General features: G+C 43.9%; 1 protein-coding gene across 1 annotated transcript in view; it reads right to left on the bottom strand.

Annotated features, from left to right (window-relative positions):
• The window catches only part of LOC126234390 (uncharacterized), a 151935-nt gene that overhangs the window by 85817 nt on the left and 49550 nt on the right, over positions 1 to 16568 (bottom strand). The window contains exons 3-4 of the mRNA XM_049943078.1: positions 13179 to 13339; positions 350 to 455 (exon numbers count right to left, since the gene is read on the bottom strand). Coding sequence (XP_049799035.1) covers positions 350 to 455; positions 13179 to 13339 — 267 coding nt within the window. The remainder of the gene's footprint in view (positions 1 to 349; positions 456 to 13178; positions 13340 to 16568) is intronic.

Below are 16568 nucleotides of genomic sequence, written 5' to 3'. Positions count from 1 at the left end.
TGAAATACTTAGCAGATCAAGACAGCAGCTGAGCTGCGCAAGAGGAACAGTGGTTATTTTCAAATTAGCTATTTTTCTCCTAATATACAAATAAAGTAGTCTAAAAGTGACTCTCATGTTTATCAGTGTGAGTAAATTAGCGCTAGTCATAGTTTGTAGTTACTGTACTTCAGAAAATTTGCTTGCAGTGGTTGGTTCTGTCTTTTAATACATAAACTGACTCTTTCCACATCCCTGAACATTATCCTTAATGATGGGATACACAGAAAACGATGTATCAACGAACGAATATATGAATTATCTTTTTCAAAAGCTTAAAAACTAAATATCGAAAGGTTTAAAGGCTTACTATGTTGTCCACTGTTCTGGCCGCATAGCGTGAGCTGCCTCGCTGGTCCTGCAGACATGAGGAACATGTCGGAGTCACACACTCCAGTGCGCCGGTTTGGCTGGCCCTGCAACCGTACACATTTGTCACACTGATCGATTGTTCGATCCAATTCACAGACTAGGGACACTTACAAAATGTGCTCCGAGAAGGCAACTATAGAAATATGCCTTTCCATCAAGTAAATGTATATAAACTCCTTAAAAACAGTAAATACTGGGTGGTTACAATTAAAGTGCAGCTATTCACCGAGGTCCAGTGTGTGTTGTAATTATCGTACGGCAGAGAAACTTGGTAGATACGCTAACGCGTTAATATGGAATCGATTTACGCTGGAAAAAAATTAGTTCCGACTTTTGCCGCCAAGTGCAAGTCTGGCGCTGTACAGCATCTCATCAATGTCTCTCGTGCTCATACTGAATGAACTGTGTAAGTGGCGATTAATTAAAAACTCATCATTTTGCCTTCCTCATTGTTTTACCTTTCCTGTTCACGTCCCGTTCTTAATCCATTGCATATAGTAACATTTCTATACGTATTTCTTGCATTCACAGAACCAGATTTGGAAATGACGATTGACACGCCAGGTACCGCACCACGCAGGTTACATTTAGGAAATAAGAATAAATACGCCTCAAGCCAAAATCAAACCCGCGACCTCCTTCACTCTAACCCAAAATGCTACCCATTGCACCAGCTGCTCAGCACTGCGGCGGCTTCCTGACCGAGGTAGTTACCGTAGAGGTTATTACAGTGTTGTCAGATTGCTTTTCTTTAACGTTCATTTACTGCCGCAAATAAATGCGGGACGCAATTTTGTGAGAGACGTTTTTGCATTGGTAGTATGTGAGGTATTACGCTGTCCGAGCGCACCAAGTTTTCTTCACCCTGTAGATTAGATTAAGTCATGTGGCTGGAATAGTAGACGGAAAACTACACTATGTGATCAGAAGTATCCGGACACCTGGCTGAAAATGACTTAAAAGTTCGTCGCACCCTCCATTGGTAATGCTGGCATTCAATATGATGTTGGCCCACACTTCGCCTTGATGACAGCTTCCACTCTCGCAGGCATACGTTCAATCAGGTGCTGGAATATTTCTTTGGGACTAACAGCCCATTCTTCACGGAGTGCTGCACTGAGGAGAGGTATCGATGTCGGTCGGTGAGGCCTGCAACGAAGTCGGCGTTCCAAAACATCCACAAGGTGTTCTATAGGATTCAGGTCAGGACTCTGTGCAGGCCAGTCCATTACAGGGACGTTACTGTCGTGCAACCACTCCGCCACAGGCCGTGCATTATGAACAGTTGCTCGAGCGTGTTGAGAGATGCAATCGCCACCCCCGAATTGCTTTTCAACAGTGGGAAGCAAGAAGATGCTTACAACATCAACATAGGCCTGTGCTGTGATAGTGCCACGCAAAACAACAAGGGGTGCAAGCTCCCTCCATGAAAAACACGACCACACTATAATACTACCGCCCCCGAATTTTACTGTTGGCACTACACACGCTGGCAGATGACGTTCACCGTGCATTCGTCATACCCACACCCCGCCATCGGATCGCCACATTGTGCACCGTGATTCTTCACTCCACACAACGTTTTTCCACTGTTCAATCGTCCAATGTCTACGCTCCTTACACCAAGCGAGGCGTCGTTTGGCATTTACCGGAGTGATGTGTGGCTTATGAGCAGCCGCTCGACCATGAAATCCAAGTTTTCTCGCCTCCCGCCTATCTGTCATAATGCTTGCAGTGGATCCCGATGCAGTTTGGAATTCCTGTGTGATGGTCTGGATAGATGTCTGCCTATTACATATTACGACCCTCTTCAACTGTCGGCGGTCTCTGTCAGTCAGCTTTTGTGCTGTACGTGTCCCTTCACGTTTCCACTTTACTTTCACATCGGAAACAGTGGAGCTAGGGATTTTTATGAGTGTGGAAATCTCGCGTACAGACGTATGACACAAGTGACACCCAATCACCTGACCACGTTCGAAGTCCGTGAGTTCCGCGGAGCGCCCCATTCTGCTCTCTCACGATGTCTAATGACTACTGAGGTCGTTGATAAGGAGTACCTGGCATTAGGTGGCGGTACAACGCACCTAATGTGAAAAACGTATGTTTTGGGGGTGTCCGGATACTTTTGATCACATAGTGTATTTACCTTGTGGGTAGCTAACTTTATAGGAACGATGTTCAGACTGTGCGGTGCAGGATTTGCGTCGTTAGTAGTGTCAGTGACACGGCTTGCCGTCACGTGCCGGTACTGCTACGGTACCAATCACGCCACAAATTCTGAAGAAGCTACAGTTGGCACGGCTGAGAATGCTGGACGCAGTGTGCGACCTTCAAGCAGTGCTCAGAGCAGTATCACGACAGGTGATCATTCCATGGTCTACCGTTCGAAAAGTCCTGCGAACAATTGTGAGATGGTATCCAAGTTATCGTGGATGCAGATGGTCGTCGCATTCAGCAACATTTGCAACCTGTAAGGTAAATCCGGTACACAATTAAGAAATATTATCCTCTCATGTGGAAATTAAAATGTGTTCTTTCAATGCTTTACTCGTTATTTCTCTTACGCATGCCCTTACAAATGTTTCCATAAAGTCTGTGTCCCACGATCATTCGTTTTTTAATGGGTATCCTCTCAAGTAGCGAAAGTTTAATTATGACCACGCTGTATTCAATCATGGAAGTAAAGTGCACGTGGTAGAATTTGTGAGCAAAGAAACAAAATGATGTAATGAATTCTCGAAGCCCAGTCATATGAAAAATCCGATATGATGCGTAAACCAGTATTCTAAGCAAAACCATCCGTTATCGCTAGAAACAACATCGAATTAGAACAGTTAACATCCCCTCCAAACATCACGGCAAGAAAGGACATGAAAATAAATTTAAAAGCTGTTGATAAATAACCTTGCGAGTGAGAGTATCTGTTTGCAAATCACTCGAACACGTGGATATCAATCACCACGTCTTCTGATGATACAACTGAGAACTAGAACAAAGGGACAAAATTCTGCATAAATCCAAATTAAAAGCCGACCGAAGTGGCCGAGCGGTTGTAGGCGCTACAGTCTGGAACCGCGCGACCGCTGCGGTCGCAGGTTCCCTCGGGCATGGATGTGTGTGATGTCCTTAGCTTACTTAGGTTTAAGTAGTTCTAAGTTCTAGGGGACTGATGACCTCAGAAGTTAAGTCCCATAGTGCTCAGAGCCATTTTCGAACCAAATGAAAAATGCAACGCGAAAAGAGGAGGAAATGAATACTCCCTGCTTCGAATATGCGAGTGGTTATAAGATAAGGATAAGAACTCTCAGTCATATTTTCACTGTCCGTTGCGAGCACAGAATATCGTCGATGAAACCGAAATTACATTACGTGGTTCCGTGAGTAGATGGATAGCGAGAATGTGGATAGATGTCAGATTACGATTCGACGGGCTTGGAGTTCAGTCCTCAGTTGGTCCTATGACTATTTCTGTCACATCGCTTTCACATCTGTATATGCATGACTACTCTGTAATTCACACTTAAGTGCGTGGCACAGGGTTCATTCAACCAGTTCAGACCATTGCTTGTGCCCCATAGATTGTGCTGGTTAGCATAGCCCTGGATGGTATAGTCTGATCTCCGGTCATCTACAGAGAAGGGGAGCACGCCAAATGATCACAGAAATTAATTTAAAGGAAATTATAATCTTGTGCAAACGGATACATCTTACTAAAATGACAGTTAAGAGGAGTGACCTAATCAGGCATGAAAATATGGGTACCACGCCACGCACATAGACGTATTAATGAAAAGAGGAATCAGCTATCTATAATGGAAACAAGTGTTCATTATAACAAGCAAGTTTATTATCATAAACATTAATATATGAGTTAGTTAGTTACATGTTACACAGATCATTTCAATGATTCTTTTATCGAAATGATGTATTGCGACAACGAAGTTAAAACGCCAAACTCCTGGAAGTAGTACCTAACTGACATCCATAGGTGAACACCACATACTATTCTTACTGTATATAGTCTGTAATTACAAAGCAACGTCAAACAATGGCCACAGTAAGCATACAGTATACAGAACTGCGTTTAGGACAAAACCTCCCATGTAACACATTCCACTCTGGAACAACGCTCGGGGAAAGCGGAACCTCAAATCTTTCTGTGCGAGCTCTGATTTCTCTTATTTTATTACGATGTTCACTTCCCCCTAAGTGGGTAGCGCCCCAAATTTTTTTCACATTCTGAGGAGAATGTTGATGACTGAAATGTCGTAAAAAGATTTCGCTGCAACGGAAAACGCCTTTGTTTTAACGATTGCCACCCCATCTCGTGTTCACATCCATAGCACCCTCTCTCCCAATTTCGTGATAATAAAATACGAGCCGCCCTTGTTTGTACTTTGTCGATGTCCTTCGTCAATCCTATCTGATAAGAATCCCATACCGCACAGCAATTCTTTAGCAGATGACGGACAAGCGTAGTATAGACAGTTTTTTTAGTAGACCTATTGCATCTTCTAAGTGTTATGTCAATAAAACGCAGATTTGGTTTGCTCTCGCCACAATATTATTTATGTGATCGTTCCATTTTTAATTGTTCCTAGTTTTAATCTATAGGTATTTAGTTCAATTGATAGCTTTTAGATATGTGGGATTTATCGTGTCACCGAAATTTAATGGATTCCTTTTATACTCGTGTGGACGCCCTCACACTTTTCGTTGGAGTCAATTGCCACATTTCGCAGTATTCAGGTATCTCGTCTGTATCATTTTGCAGTTGGTTTTGATCTACTGATGATTTTGCTAGATGGTAAATGACAACATTGTCTGCAAACAATCTAAGAGGGCTGCTCAGATTATCTCCTAAAACGTTTATACAGATAGGGAACAGCAGAGGGCCTCTGACACTTCCTTGGGGAGCGCCAGATATTATTTCTGTTTTACTCTATAACTTTTCGGCAGTTATTACGAACTGTGACCTTTCTGACAGGAAATCACAAGTCTAGCCGCACCACTGAGGCGACACACTGTAGGCAAGCAATGTCATTCGAAGCCACTTGAGAGGAACGCTGTCAAAAGCCGCCTGGAATCTAAAAATATGGAATAAATTTATGATCCTCGTGAGAACAAAGAGCTAGTTGTGTTTCACAAAAACTACGTTTTCTGGATCCGTGCAGACTATGTGTCAATAGACCGTGTTCTTCGTGATAATACATAATTTTAGAACTCGGAACTGCAAAAACGACAGTGATATGCGCCTTTAATTGAGCGGATTATTCCCAGTTTCTTTCTTGAGCATTGGTGTGACTTGGGCAACTTTCCACGCTTTAGGTACTGATCTTTAGTCGAGCGAGCGATTGTATATGATTGTATATATGGTTGGTGTATTATTCTTTCACGTCTGACCACGATTTTTTAATGTGAAAGATGCCAAGCTGTACTGTGGTTCGTAGCCCACGCCAAGCTGTACGTTCCCCTGTTACTGGCTGAGAAAGTGAGTTCAAAAGTCGGAGGAATACAATGAGCATGCGTAGTTACCAAAATACTAACCTTCGGGTTGAGGACTGCTTTGGACCTTGTTTCGCAAGCGAAAGCCTCAGCTGCCTTGAACTGTTTCAGCCAGTGGCCGCATTCTCAGTAACGCTCAATGTTCCTCAGTGTGAGATTACAAGAATTTGCCAATAGTTTTTAGACACAGAAAATATTCAACGCATGTCGGAATAAGGTCGACCAAAAGTAACCACTCCACAATAGTAATGATATCTAAGCTTAACAGCACGGTTAAGTTCGGTGACGCATGCGAGACAATTGTCTGCAGAACATACAGCTGCTTCTGAGTTTTCCGATAAACTGTGTATCAAAGGGTGTAGACCGGACGTCCGGGAGGCTGGGTCTCGCGCACAGCTGTGCGGAGATCCTCCCTTTACTATAGAGTCAGTAATATCGACGTGGACCGCGAACAAATGGATGAACGCGCTCTTCACAGGTGAACTTTAGTTTACTCATCGAATCTTGTCTTGCAACCGTCTGAAGAAAAAGTATTAGGAGCATCTTGAAATTTTCCCACTGTATCATACAAGCAGTCCAGTTTGTTGGTGGTAGGGTCGTGTGTGTGAATGGTAGAATGCAGTGTGACAGTACAGCCCTCTGAGCTGCGAGGGAAGTCGCACATCCGAGTGGACCTGGCTCTCTGAGAAAAGACTCCGTCAACAGTCAGACATTTTACAGCGAGGCAGTAGCAACAAACTGGTCTGTCGCTGAGAGAAATGTGTTCGTCACCAGGGTGATTATGTTGAGAAATAAAGAAGAATAAAGATGCAGAATCTTAATAACGTTTGTTTTAAGAGTTTTCACATAAGGAATCGGGGGCATTACTTTACAACACGCCCTCGTATATAAGGAGTAGTCGAATGAAAACGATACAAAGGGAAAAAAATAAGTAAGCAGTGTTTCCGTTTGCCTGCGGAACCATTATTGTACCCAGGGGCGCACCTCTTCGTCCGAAGCAAACTGACGGCCACGAACGTCTTTCCTCATGGCTCCAAATAATGGAAATCGCATTGGGAGAGATAGGGACTGTATGGAAGATGTCTAAGAGCGTCTCGATAGAACTTTTGAAGCGTAGTCGAAGCAACATGGACGACATGTGAATGGGGATTACACTGCAACAGAATGATGACACCCTCAGCATTCCTGGGCGTTTAGACTCTATAAATTTTTGCAGAGTGTCCGCCTAGCGCCGTGCGTTAATTGTGGCGGCTTGTTCCAGAAAGTTAACGAGCAGCGGGTCTTGCAGTCAAAGAAAAAGGTCATCATGACTTTCTCGGAGCTGGCGCGCACTGCTTTGGATTTTTTCGGTGGGGATGAATCCACGTGTTTCCGTTTCTTGCTCTGACGCTTGCTCTCTGGCTCAAAATGATGACACCACGTTTCATGTCCAGCGACGATATTTACGATATTGCTGTGTCTGTGTTATTCTGAATTACGATGCAATGTTCCTTTGTACATGCATGGTTGTAGGCACATGGTTGACGACATATGGAACTTTGCGTCTGGCTGTTAGTCGTGCACGGATAGCCTTATAGTAAGGCGATCGCTCGCGATAAGCCGGAAATCCGGGTTCGAGTCCCGGTCTGGCGCAAATTTTCTTTGTCGTCATTCTATTATACATCTGATGGTTGTCCATATTTGCAATTCCTAATACATTAAATGGAAATGACATTAATCATCGTGATACCCTTCCAGATGCTGCAGTGACGCCAGCAACCTGTTTCACTTCTGCTTCTCCGCCAGGCTGTGGGAAACCTATTGCATACGGATTTTCCGGAACTGCAGATGCTCTGTCATGGCGACGTAAGCGTTACCGCGACTGCTATCCAAAAATAACCGAATGTATTCCACCTTCCAAGGCAGCACCCACCGCAGCAATGACAGAAAACACATGCACGCGTGACATACTGTGTTCGCCATACACAGCAGAAACTCGGACATGAATTTCATTACTGCCACTGCTTCCGCAGTCAGAAACCGCACTACACCTCGTTGTTCCTCTTTCCCGGCCTCCTTAGTGAAGTCGGACTCACACACGACTCCCTAACCTCTCGTCGAGCGCGTCTAACAGACAAATAGCGCAGAAGTGAGCGTCCGTGCTTTTCCTTCCTCTCCTACTCACACACCTACCTACCTGCATTACCACCCGTTATACAGTCCGTGTCATTTTCATTTGTCTGGTACTTACAGGGTGTTTCAAAAATGACCGGTATATTTGAAACGGCAATAAAAACTAAACGAGCAGCGATAGAAATACACCGTTTGTTGCAATATGCTTGGGACAACAGTACATTTTCAGGCGGACAAACTTTCGAAATCACAGTAGTTACAATTTTCAACAACAGATGGCGCTGCAAGTGATGTGAAAGATATAGAAGACAACGCAGTCTGTGGGTGCGCCATTCTGTACGTCGTCTTTCTGCTGTAAGCGTGTGCTGTTCACAACGTGCAAGTGTGCTGTAGACAACATGGTTTATTCCTTAGAACAGCGAATTTTTCTGGTGTTGGAATTCCACCGCCTAGAACACAGTGTTGTTGCAACAAGACGAAGTTTTCAACGGAGGTTTAATGTAACCAAAGGACCGAAAAGCGATACAATAAAGGATCTGTTTGAAAAATTTCAACGGACTGGGAACGTGACGGATGAACGTGCTGGAAAGGTAGGGCGACCGCGTACGGCAACCACAGAGGGCAACGCGCAGCTAGTGCAGCAGGTGATCCAACAGCGGCCTCGGGTTTCCGTTCGCCGTGTTGCAGCTGCGGTCCAAATGACGCCAACGTCCACGTATCGTCTCATGCGCCAGAGTTTACACCTCTATCCATACAAAATTCAAACGCGGCAACCCCTCAGCGCCGCTACCATTGCTGCACGAGAGACATTCGCTAACGATATAGTGCACAGGATTGATGACGGCGATATGCATGTGGGCAGCATTTGGTTTACTGACGAAGCTTATTTTTACCTGGACGGCTTCGTCAATAAACAGAACTGGTGCATATGGAGAACCGAAAAGCCCCATGTTGCAGTCCCATCGTCCCTGCATCCTCAAAAAGTACTGGTCTGGGCCGCCATGTCTTCAAAAGGAATCATTGGCCCATTTTTCAGATCCGAAACGATTACTGCATCACGCTATCTGGACATTCTTCGTGAATTTGTGGCGGTACAAACTGCCTTAGACGACACTGCGAACACCTCGTGGTTTATGCAAGATGGTGCCCGGCCACATCGCACGGCCGACGTCTTTAATTTCCTGAATGAATATTTCGATGATCGTGTGATTGCTTTGGGCTATCCGAAACATACAGGAGGCGGCGTGGATTGGCCTCCCTATTCGCCAGACATGAACCCCTGTGACTTCTTTCTGTGGGGACACTTGAAAGACCAGGTGTACTGCCAGAGTCCAGAAACAATTGAACAGCTGAAGCAGTACATCTCATCTGCATGTGAAGCCATTCCGCCAGACACGTTGTCAAAGGTTTCGGGTAATTTCATTCAGAGACTACGCCATATTATTGCTACGCATGGTGGATATGTGAAAAATATCGTACTATAGAGTTTCCCAGACCGCAGCGCCATCTGTTGTTGAAAATTGTAACTACTGTAATTTCGAAAGTTTGTCTGCCTGAAAATGTACTGTTGTCCCAAGCATATTGCAACAAACGGTGTATTTCTATCGCTGCTCGTTTAGTTTTTATTGCCGTTTCAAATATACCGGTCATTTTTGAAACACCCTGTATATATCAGCAGCTCGTGGTCTTGTTGTTAGCGTTGCTGACTTGGGGCCACAGATTCGATTCCCGGTCGGAGCGGGCATGTACTCCTCGCGACTGGATGTGTGTGTGTGTGTGTGTGTGTGTGTGTGTGTGTGTGTGTGTCTTCGCCACCATCGACGCGCAAGTCACAGCCACAGGTGGCTGAACTCCCCAGAAGGGACTCACAGCAAACAATGCCATATCCTCATTTCACATACAGGGGGTTCCAAAAAGAAACACATACTTTACGAATTGGCTCCTTTCTTCAACACAAGGAAAAAAGTCTAGAAAACAAGTGCTCCAAAGTGCGTACCTTAAGAGATATAAGCAGCTGTTCTTCTTCGATACTATGAAACACAGCTCTTCAATTGCAAGCTCTTTGTTTTTCATATTTTGGGAGGAGGTAGTACAGACCAAAACAAGAAAAGAACAAGACAAAAAGGTCTAGTAAACATGGGCTCTAAGATGCATACCTTAAGAGCTATGAGCACTTTTTAAGCAGAAGAGATGTGTTTCACACTAACGCAGATGAACAACTGCTCATAGCTTTTAAAGTATGCGTTTTGGACTCCTTGTTTACTAGACTTTTTTCTTTATTTTGTTCAATACTTTCTCTTCCCAAAATATGGAAAGCAAAGACCTTGAAGTAGAAGAGATCTGTTTCATACTATCGAAGATGAACAAGTGCTCCTACCTCTTAAGGTGCGCATTTTAGACCCCCTGTTTCCTTGGCAGTTTTTACTTATTTCTGTATAAGCAACCTGCCATAACGTTTTTTGGGACACCCCGTATACAGGGTATTAAGGGTATGAGTGCAGATATTTTCCTTGGTGACTGAGGACAGCGTACTTAACAACATTACATCAGCATTTACTTCATTTTCAGGCTAATAATTATAGCCGTTAGGGGTAGTATGTTTTTAGGTTGGTTAGTACCTCCAAATACATGTAACAAGAGCAAGCCATTAAAGCTTATTTTCCCCTAGGCAGCTGCTCAAGTGACGAAGTGTAGACAAGTGGACGTAAAACGCTCAGTCTGTACTGACAGATGTAGTCCACTTACTGGTGCAGTTACGATCGTGGAGAAAACATCTGGTAGTAAATTACGTGACGTGTTTGTGAGAAGAATGTTAGACGCAGAGATAAAACAACCAAGACACTGATCGTAGAGGCTCGAAACAGATGTTCGACCGAAGCTTAATGTATTACACGTCAGTCCTATGTTCTTACCGAGGTGAATTAATAGAAGAGGTAGAGAAGATCCAATGAAGAGCGGCGCGGTTCGTTACGGATTCGTTTAGTCGGTGCGAGAGCGTTACACAGATGCACAACAAACTCTAGTGGCAGACGCTACAAGAGATGCGTTGTGAATCACTGGAAGGTTTGCTGTTGAAAATCCGCGACTATAAGTTACTGAAAGAGTCGGGCTACACATACTTCCACGCACAGACTTCTCGCGAAATGACCACACAGAGAAAATAGCGTGCATGTAGAAGCTTTTGCAGTCACATTCCCCACACACCGTTCGTGAATGCACCAAGGTAATGATACCAGCAGTATCTTCCGCCAAGCACCGTGACGTGGCTTCGTGAGTACAGATGGGGAAAAGACTTTCACCTTTGTTTCCTTTTTTTAAGATGTGTTCACAGTTTCAAGATCGTTGTAACTCCATGCTTCAGACGCAGGTGTATGCCAAATGTGTGGTGATTAAGCTTTACGCTGTTCCACATCTTCCCACTAACTTGTTGCTCTTATTTCTTAGTTATACGTGAAAACCCTTAAAGATTTTTAAATAAAACAAACGTTAGTAATACTCTACACTTTATTCTTCACATTCACTAATTTAAGAATTCTGCCGTTGTTTTAGGGCTCCGAATTGTAGCATGTAACGTGGTGGTGTGGAACGCAACTATATCGGCGCTTGAGAAACAGCGTGCTGTACTCTAGATTCGAATGCGAATAGTTCGTCACAAATGGAGCATCCTATCCTTCTGCATGACGATGCAGAACCTTGACTCTAATAGTGATGAAGCGGTGCAAGCAGAGGTGAGGTTGGGGCTCCGTCAACGAAGACAAACACTCTACGGTGACGATATCAACAAAATGGTTTCTCGTCATGAGTAACGCGTTCGTTGCCAGCGTGTCTATGTCGAGGAATAAATATGTAGCCTTGAAGAATAAAGATATAGAATGTTAATATAGTTTGTTTTAGTCAAAAAACTCTAAGTGTTTCAATATAAAAAAATCGGAGACATTACTTTTCAGCATGCCCTCGTAAGTTTCAGTATGCAATTAATTTTTTTAATGTACTATTTTTTATTCCTGAAACAATAATAGCGCAAACTGACTGTATTTTCTAAACACTTGTTTTCTTTACGCGAAAAAACATTTATCAGCTGGGTTTTCAAAATGTACAATAATGCGTAAAGTTGTATTTTATTTTCGTTCCAGAATTACGTTATTTCCTTTTTCTGTGCAGGATAAAGAAGGGAAATATAATTCAGTGCAGTGCTAAACGTTTGCGACTGTAATGTGAATTTTGGACAAATTTCTAAAACTGCTGTGACTCCACGTGTACCAACAATTTTGTTTTGCATTTCGAGACTGAAATGTATAATTTTGGTTTTGCATTTACTATTTCACCTGATTTTACGGTGCGTCTCTTATTTCAGATGCTTGATGAGTCAAAATGAATGTTTATTCACATATTCCACAGATAAACACGCGGTGAAGTCAAAAAGTTTTAGTTATTTCCTCAAGAAATAAAATGATTCAGTTCCTTTTTTGTTTGTTTGCAGGTACCAGGTAGTCATAATCAAAGTGCAGCTGCTCACAGACGCCCAGTATGGGCTGTAATTTTCGTATGGCAGCAAAATTTGCTCCATATTCAAGTGCGTTACTGCGGCTCCTTTTTACGCTGCATAAAGTTAAATGCATTTTTGGCCATCGAGTGCAAATCTGGTGCTGTGAATGAAAGAAAGACGTACAGAAATGTGTACATATAAATGGTTTAAGAACATGGCGCGAGTAGAAAAGCCCAAAAGAAGTGAGAAAGACTTAATGCTGATTTTATTATTAATCGCCACTTACACAATTTGTTCAGTGTGAGCACTGAAGACGTCGAAGAGATGCTGAACAGCGCCATGTGATAATTACAGCCCACACTGGACCTCTGTGAGTAGTTGCACTTGAATTATACCCACCTGGTACATGTCCGGAGTCAGGTACGCATTAAAATCCCATCGCCACAGTACCTCAGCACGCCACTTGAGGTTTCCAAAACAAAATGGGGCAACCAAGTATCCAAGTCGTGGTGCTGATAAATCCACTGGTAAGCCCCTTTGTTTTGTCCTTCCGTTAATCTGTTTTTCTTTTCCACCGCCGTCCACGCACAACATTCATAAATGCAACAGCTAATGTGTGGCCATTAGTAATACGTGACAAGAATGAACTGGACAGGGTACTAACCATGCTGAAGTGTACGAAGTCGAGCCGCAGCTGACTGACGTTGGGTACCACCTTCTTGATGGTGATTGTACACGTGGAAGAAGACGTCGACAGACCTGGGAAGTGCGGGTTCACGAAGTACGTCACGTTGTTGAAAATCTCCTGGCCGCAAGTCGCCGTGACTGCAACACATGCAATTACATTGCTTGCCAACTGCTGTGGAACAATCACGTATTGAGTAACACGGTACCAATATACAAAACAAAAGTTTATAAAATACACTCTAGGACAAGAAATGTCGCACCACGAAGGAATTATCCGGATGGGATGGAAAACTGTAAATGAGATGTACATGTGCAGACAAACAAAAGCTTTGTTTCAGAAAAAATGCCTGGAATCTCTGTGACTGGAGTAGAATTGTCTTCAGCGATGAGTCCTGCTTCTAACTGAGCTCCGATGACCATCGAACACCTGTCTGGAGGCGCTACACGACCCGACGACGAGGAGTGAGGATCTGGGGTGCATTTCATTTCATAGCAGAACCTGTTAGTTTGTCAACCTCGGCCCCGTTACATCACAGTGGTAAGTCAACGATATTCTACGCACCCTTTGATGACCTTCATGACAAGCCATCCTGGGCTCACATTTCAGCAAGATGAAGCTCGCCCACAACGGCGACAGTTTCTACTGCTTATATTCGTGCTTGCAGACCCTACGTTGGGGCCGGCCGTTGTGGCCGAGCGGTTCTAGGCGCTTCTGTCCGGAACCGCGCTGCTGCTACGGTCGCAGGTTCGAATCCTGCCTCGGGCATGGATGTATGGGATGTCCTTAGGTTAGTTAGGTTTAAGTAGTTCTAAGTTCTAGGGGACTGATGACCTCAGATGTTAAGTCCCACAGTGCTCAGAGCCATTTGAGCCTACGATGGGCAGCACGGTAGCCGGATATCTCCTCAAGTGATAACGTTTAGTGCATTATGAGCAAGGCCCTCCAACCGGCAAGGGTTTCTGACGATCTAGGGCGCCAGTTGGACAGAATGTGGCACGACATTCCTCCTGAGGACTTCCAACAACTCGATCAGTCAATGTCAAGCCGAATAACTGCTTGCATAAGGATCAGAGGTGGACCAATGCATTATTGACTTGCTCAACGTGTGAAGTTCTTTCTCTTGAATAAATTATCCAATTTTTCTGAAATTGTGATCATTTGTTTGTCTGTACATGTACATCACATCTACCGGTTTCCGTACCATTCGGAGAATTCCTTCGTGATGCATTCTTTTTTTTTCTTTTTTTTGTTCAATGTCTATAGAGTAGTAGTAGTAGAGGGGTTTTTTTGGGCGCACGACAGCAAGGTCTTCAGCGCCCGTTCAGTAACATAGTGAGAAGGGTGTCAAGAAAAATCCCAGAACAGGAATATAAAACGGAACATAAAACACGGGGAACAATCGTTGAAAAATATGTGCTCACCCACACCGAAGCGTGGGATGAAGCAGGGTGTCAGCAGTAAAACATGGACAACACAGGAAGAAAATGAGAGAGGTAGCTAAAACAATGTAGCAGATGGAAGTGGCTGGCTGACCGCAAGGAAAAAAAGGGGAGGAGTCAGCCACTCTGCAATACACTAAAACCTCCAGCCTAAAAGTTTAGGCCAGAGTCCAGACACATCACAAAACTTAAAAACCCTAGACACACAGACACTATTAACACGAAAGTTAGAAGAATAGCAAAGACCACCTGCCACACATGTAGCAATGTGTTACATTGATAAGAACTGTCATTAACATACGGATGCCAAATCAGTATGAAATATGCTCACTGGGTAGCAATGCACCTCTTTAGTATAGCTTCAGCGCTGCTTGTCCCATGTTTGCCTTGATACAATTTGTGGGTCCCAAAAGATTCTCGAGTGTGACACACATTTATTTCTATAGGATTCAAGACCTGCGAGTCTCCAGGCGTTTACATCCAATAGAAGTTCTCATTCTTCAGTATATCAACAAACCGGGCAGTTTTGTGGAGACGGAAGTTATCGTCGCGTGAAAATTAAGTCCGAACCCAATGCGGCACGGAAAAGCCGTTCGTTGGTTACTCATCCCGCTGCAAAGATATGCAGTGGTGTCCTTGAGCTGATTGAGGTTGCATATAAGGAATTCATGCTGTAGAGGTGCAATTCTTTAGACACAGGTAATGACGTCAGACAACAAAATACCAATGGCTCTGAGCACTATGGGACTTAACATCTGAGGTCATCAGTTCCCTAGACTTAGAACTACTTAAACCTAACGACATCACATACATCCATGCCCGAGGCAGGATTCGAACCTGCGACCGCGGCAGCAGCGCGGTTCCGGACTGAAGCGCCTAGAACCGCTCGTCCACAGTGGTCAGCACGTCGGACAAGAGTTCGAGCTAAAAAAAAGTCTAAATTTCTACGATATATTTAGAGAAAAAGAGGACAATGGTACGCAAGATTTTTTAGCCGATGCTGCCTCAGAAAAATAAGGCGTAACTATAATCGACATTCAGCACAGCGAAGCTGAGGAAGGCCACCAAGCACAAGACACGAGCAAGGTGACGCTGTGACGAGGCATTGGACTCGTATTCGGAAGGACGGAGACTCATCTGTCCGCCCGAGAATCCTGATTTAGGTTTTCCGTGATTTCCCTAAATCATGTAAGGCGAGTGTTGGACTGGATTCTTCGAAGAGCGCGGCCGATTTCCTACCCTATCATTCCCAGTAGCGTATCAACCGAAAGCGGAGATGGGGGGAAGGGGTAGGGGTGGGAGCAGATACGGTTTCTGCTTCCCAAATTCCTTTACATATTTACGTGATCCACAGTCATAGCGACACTGAAAATAAGGGCGGCATTGAACATTTTTAGAAAATCAAACAAGTGCTACTTAAAAAAAAAATTGTTTTGGTTTCCAATATATTCCCCTTTGACATCAATACATTTTCACATCCGATACGACCACTGTTTTAAGGAGTGGTCGTATCGGATGTGAAAATGTATTGATGTCAAAGGGGAACATATTGGAATGTGCTACGTCAGAGCTGTAATGTTGAGGGTCCATGGTGCTGAGCTTTAGGGCATCCATCTACTAAATTGCTGAATGCGATAATGCGTTTGCGTGATGGAAATTTTTTCACGAACTTGTTCAAAAATTTGGGGCAAACAGACATTTGCGTACTATCCGGCAGTATAGTACGTCTATCTTTTAGTGCTATGGTGAAAATAAACCCCGTATTAGAAAAAAAATAAGTAACCGACTTCTTACCAGCATTGTGAATTCGTCGGACTTTTTTAGGCTTAATATCTGTCCGAAAGACCCTTGAGCCGATAGTTTTCAGAATCATAACAATGAGTCCAAGATTCACCACCACTAACGGTATTCCAAACAAAATTTGAAG

Source organism: Schistocerca nitens, chromosome 2, assembly GCF_023898315.1.
Source record: "Schistocerca nitens isolate TAMUIC-IGC-003100 chromosome 2, iqSchNite1.1, whole genome shotgun sequence".
In the NCBI taxonomy this organism is placed as follows: Eukaryota; Metazoa; Arthropoda; class Insecta; order Orthoptera; family Acrididae; genus Schistocerca; species Schistocerca nitens.
Note: the sequence above shows the minus strand (reverse complement) of the source record. Positions and strands in the feature narration are given on the sequence as shown.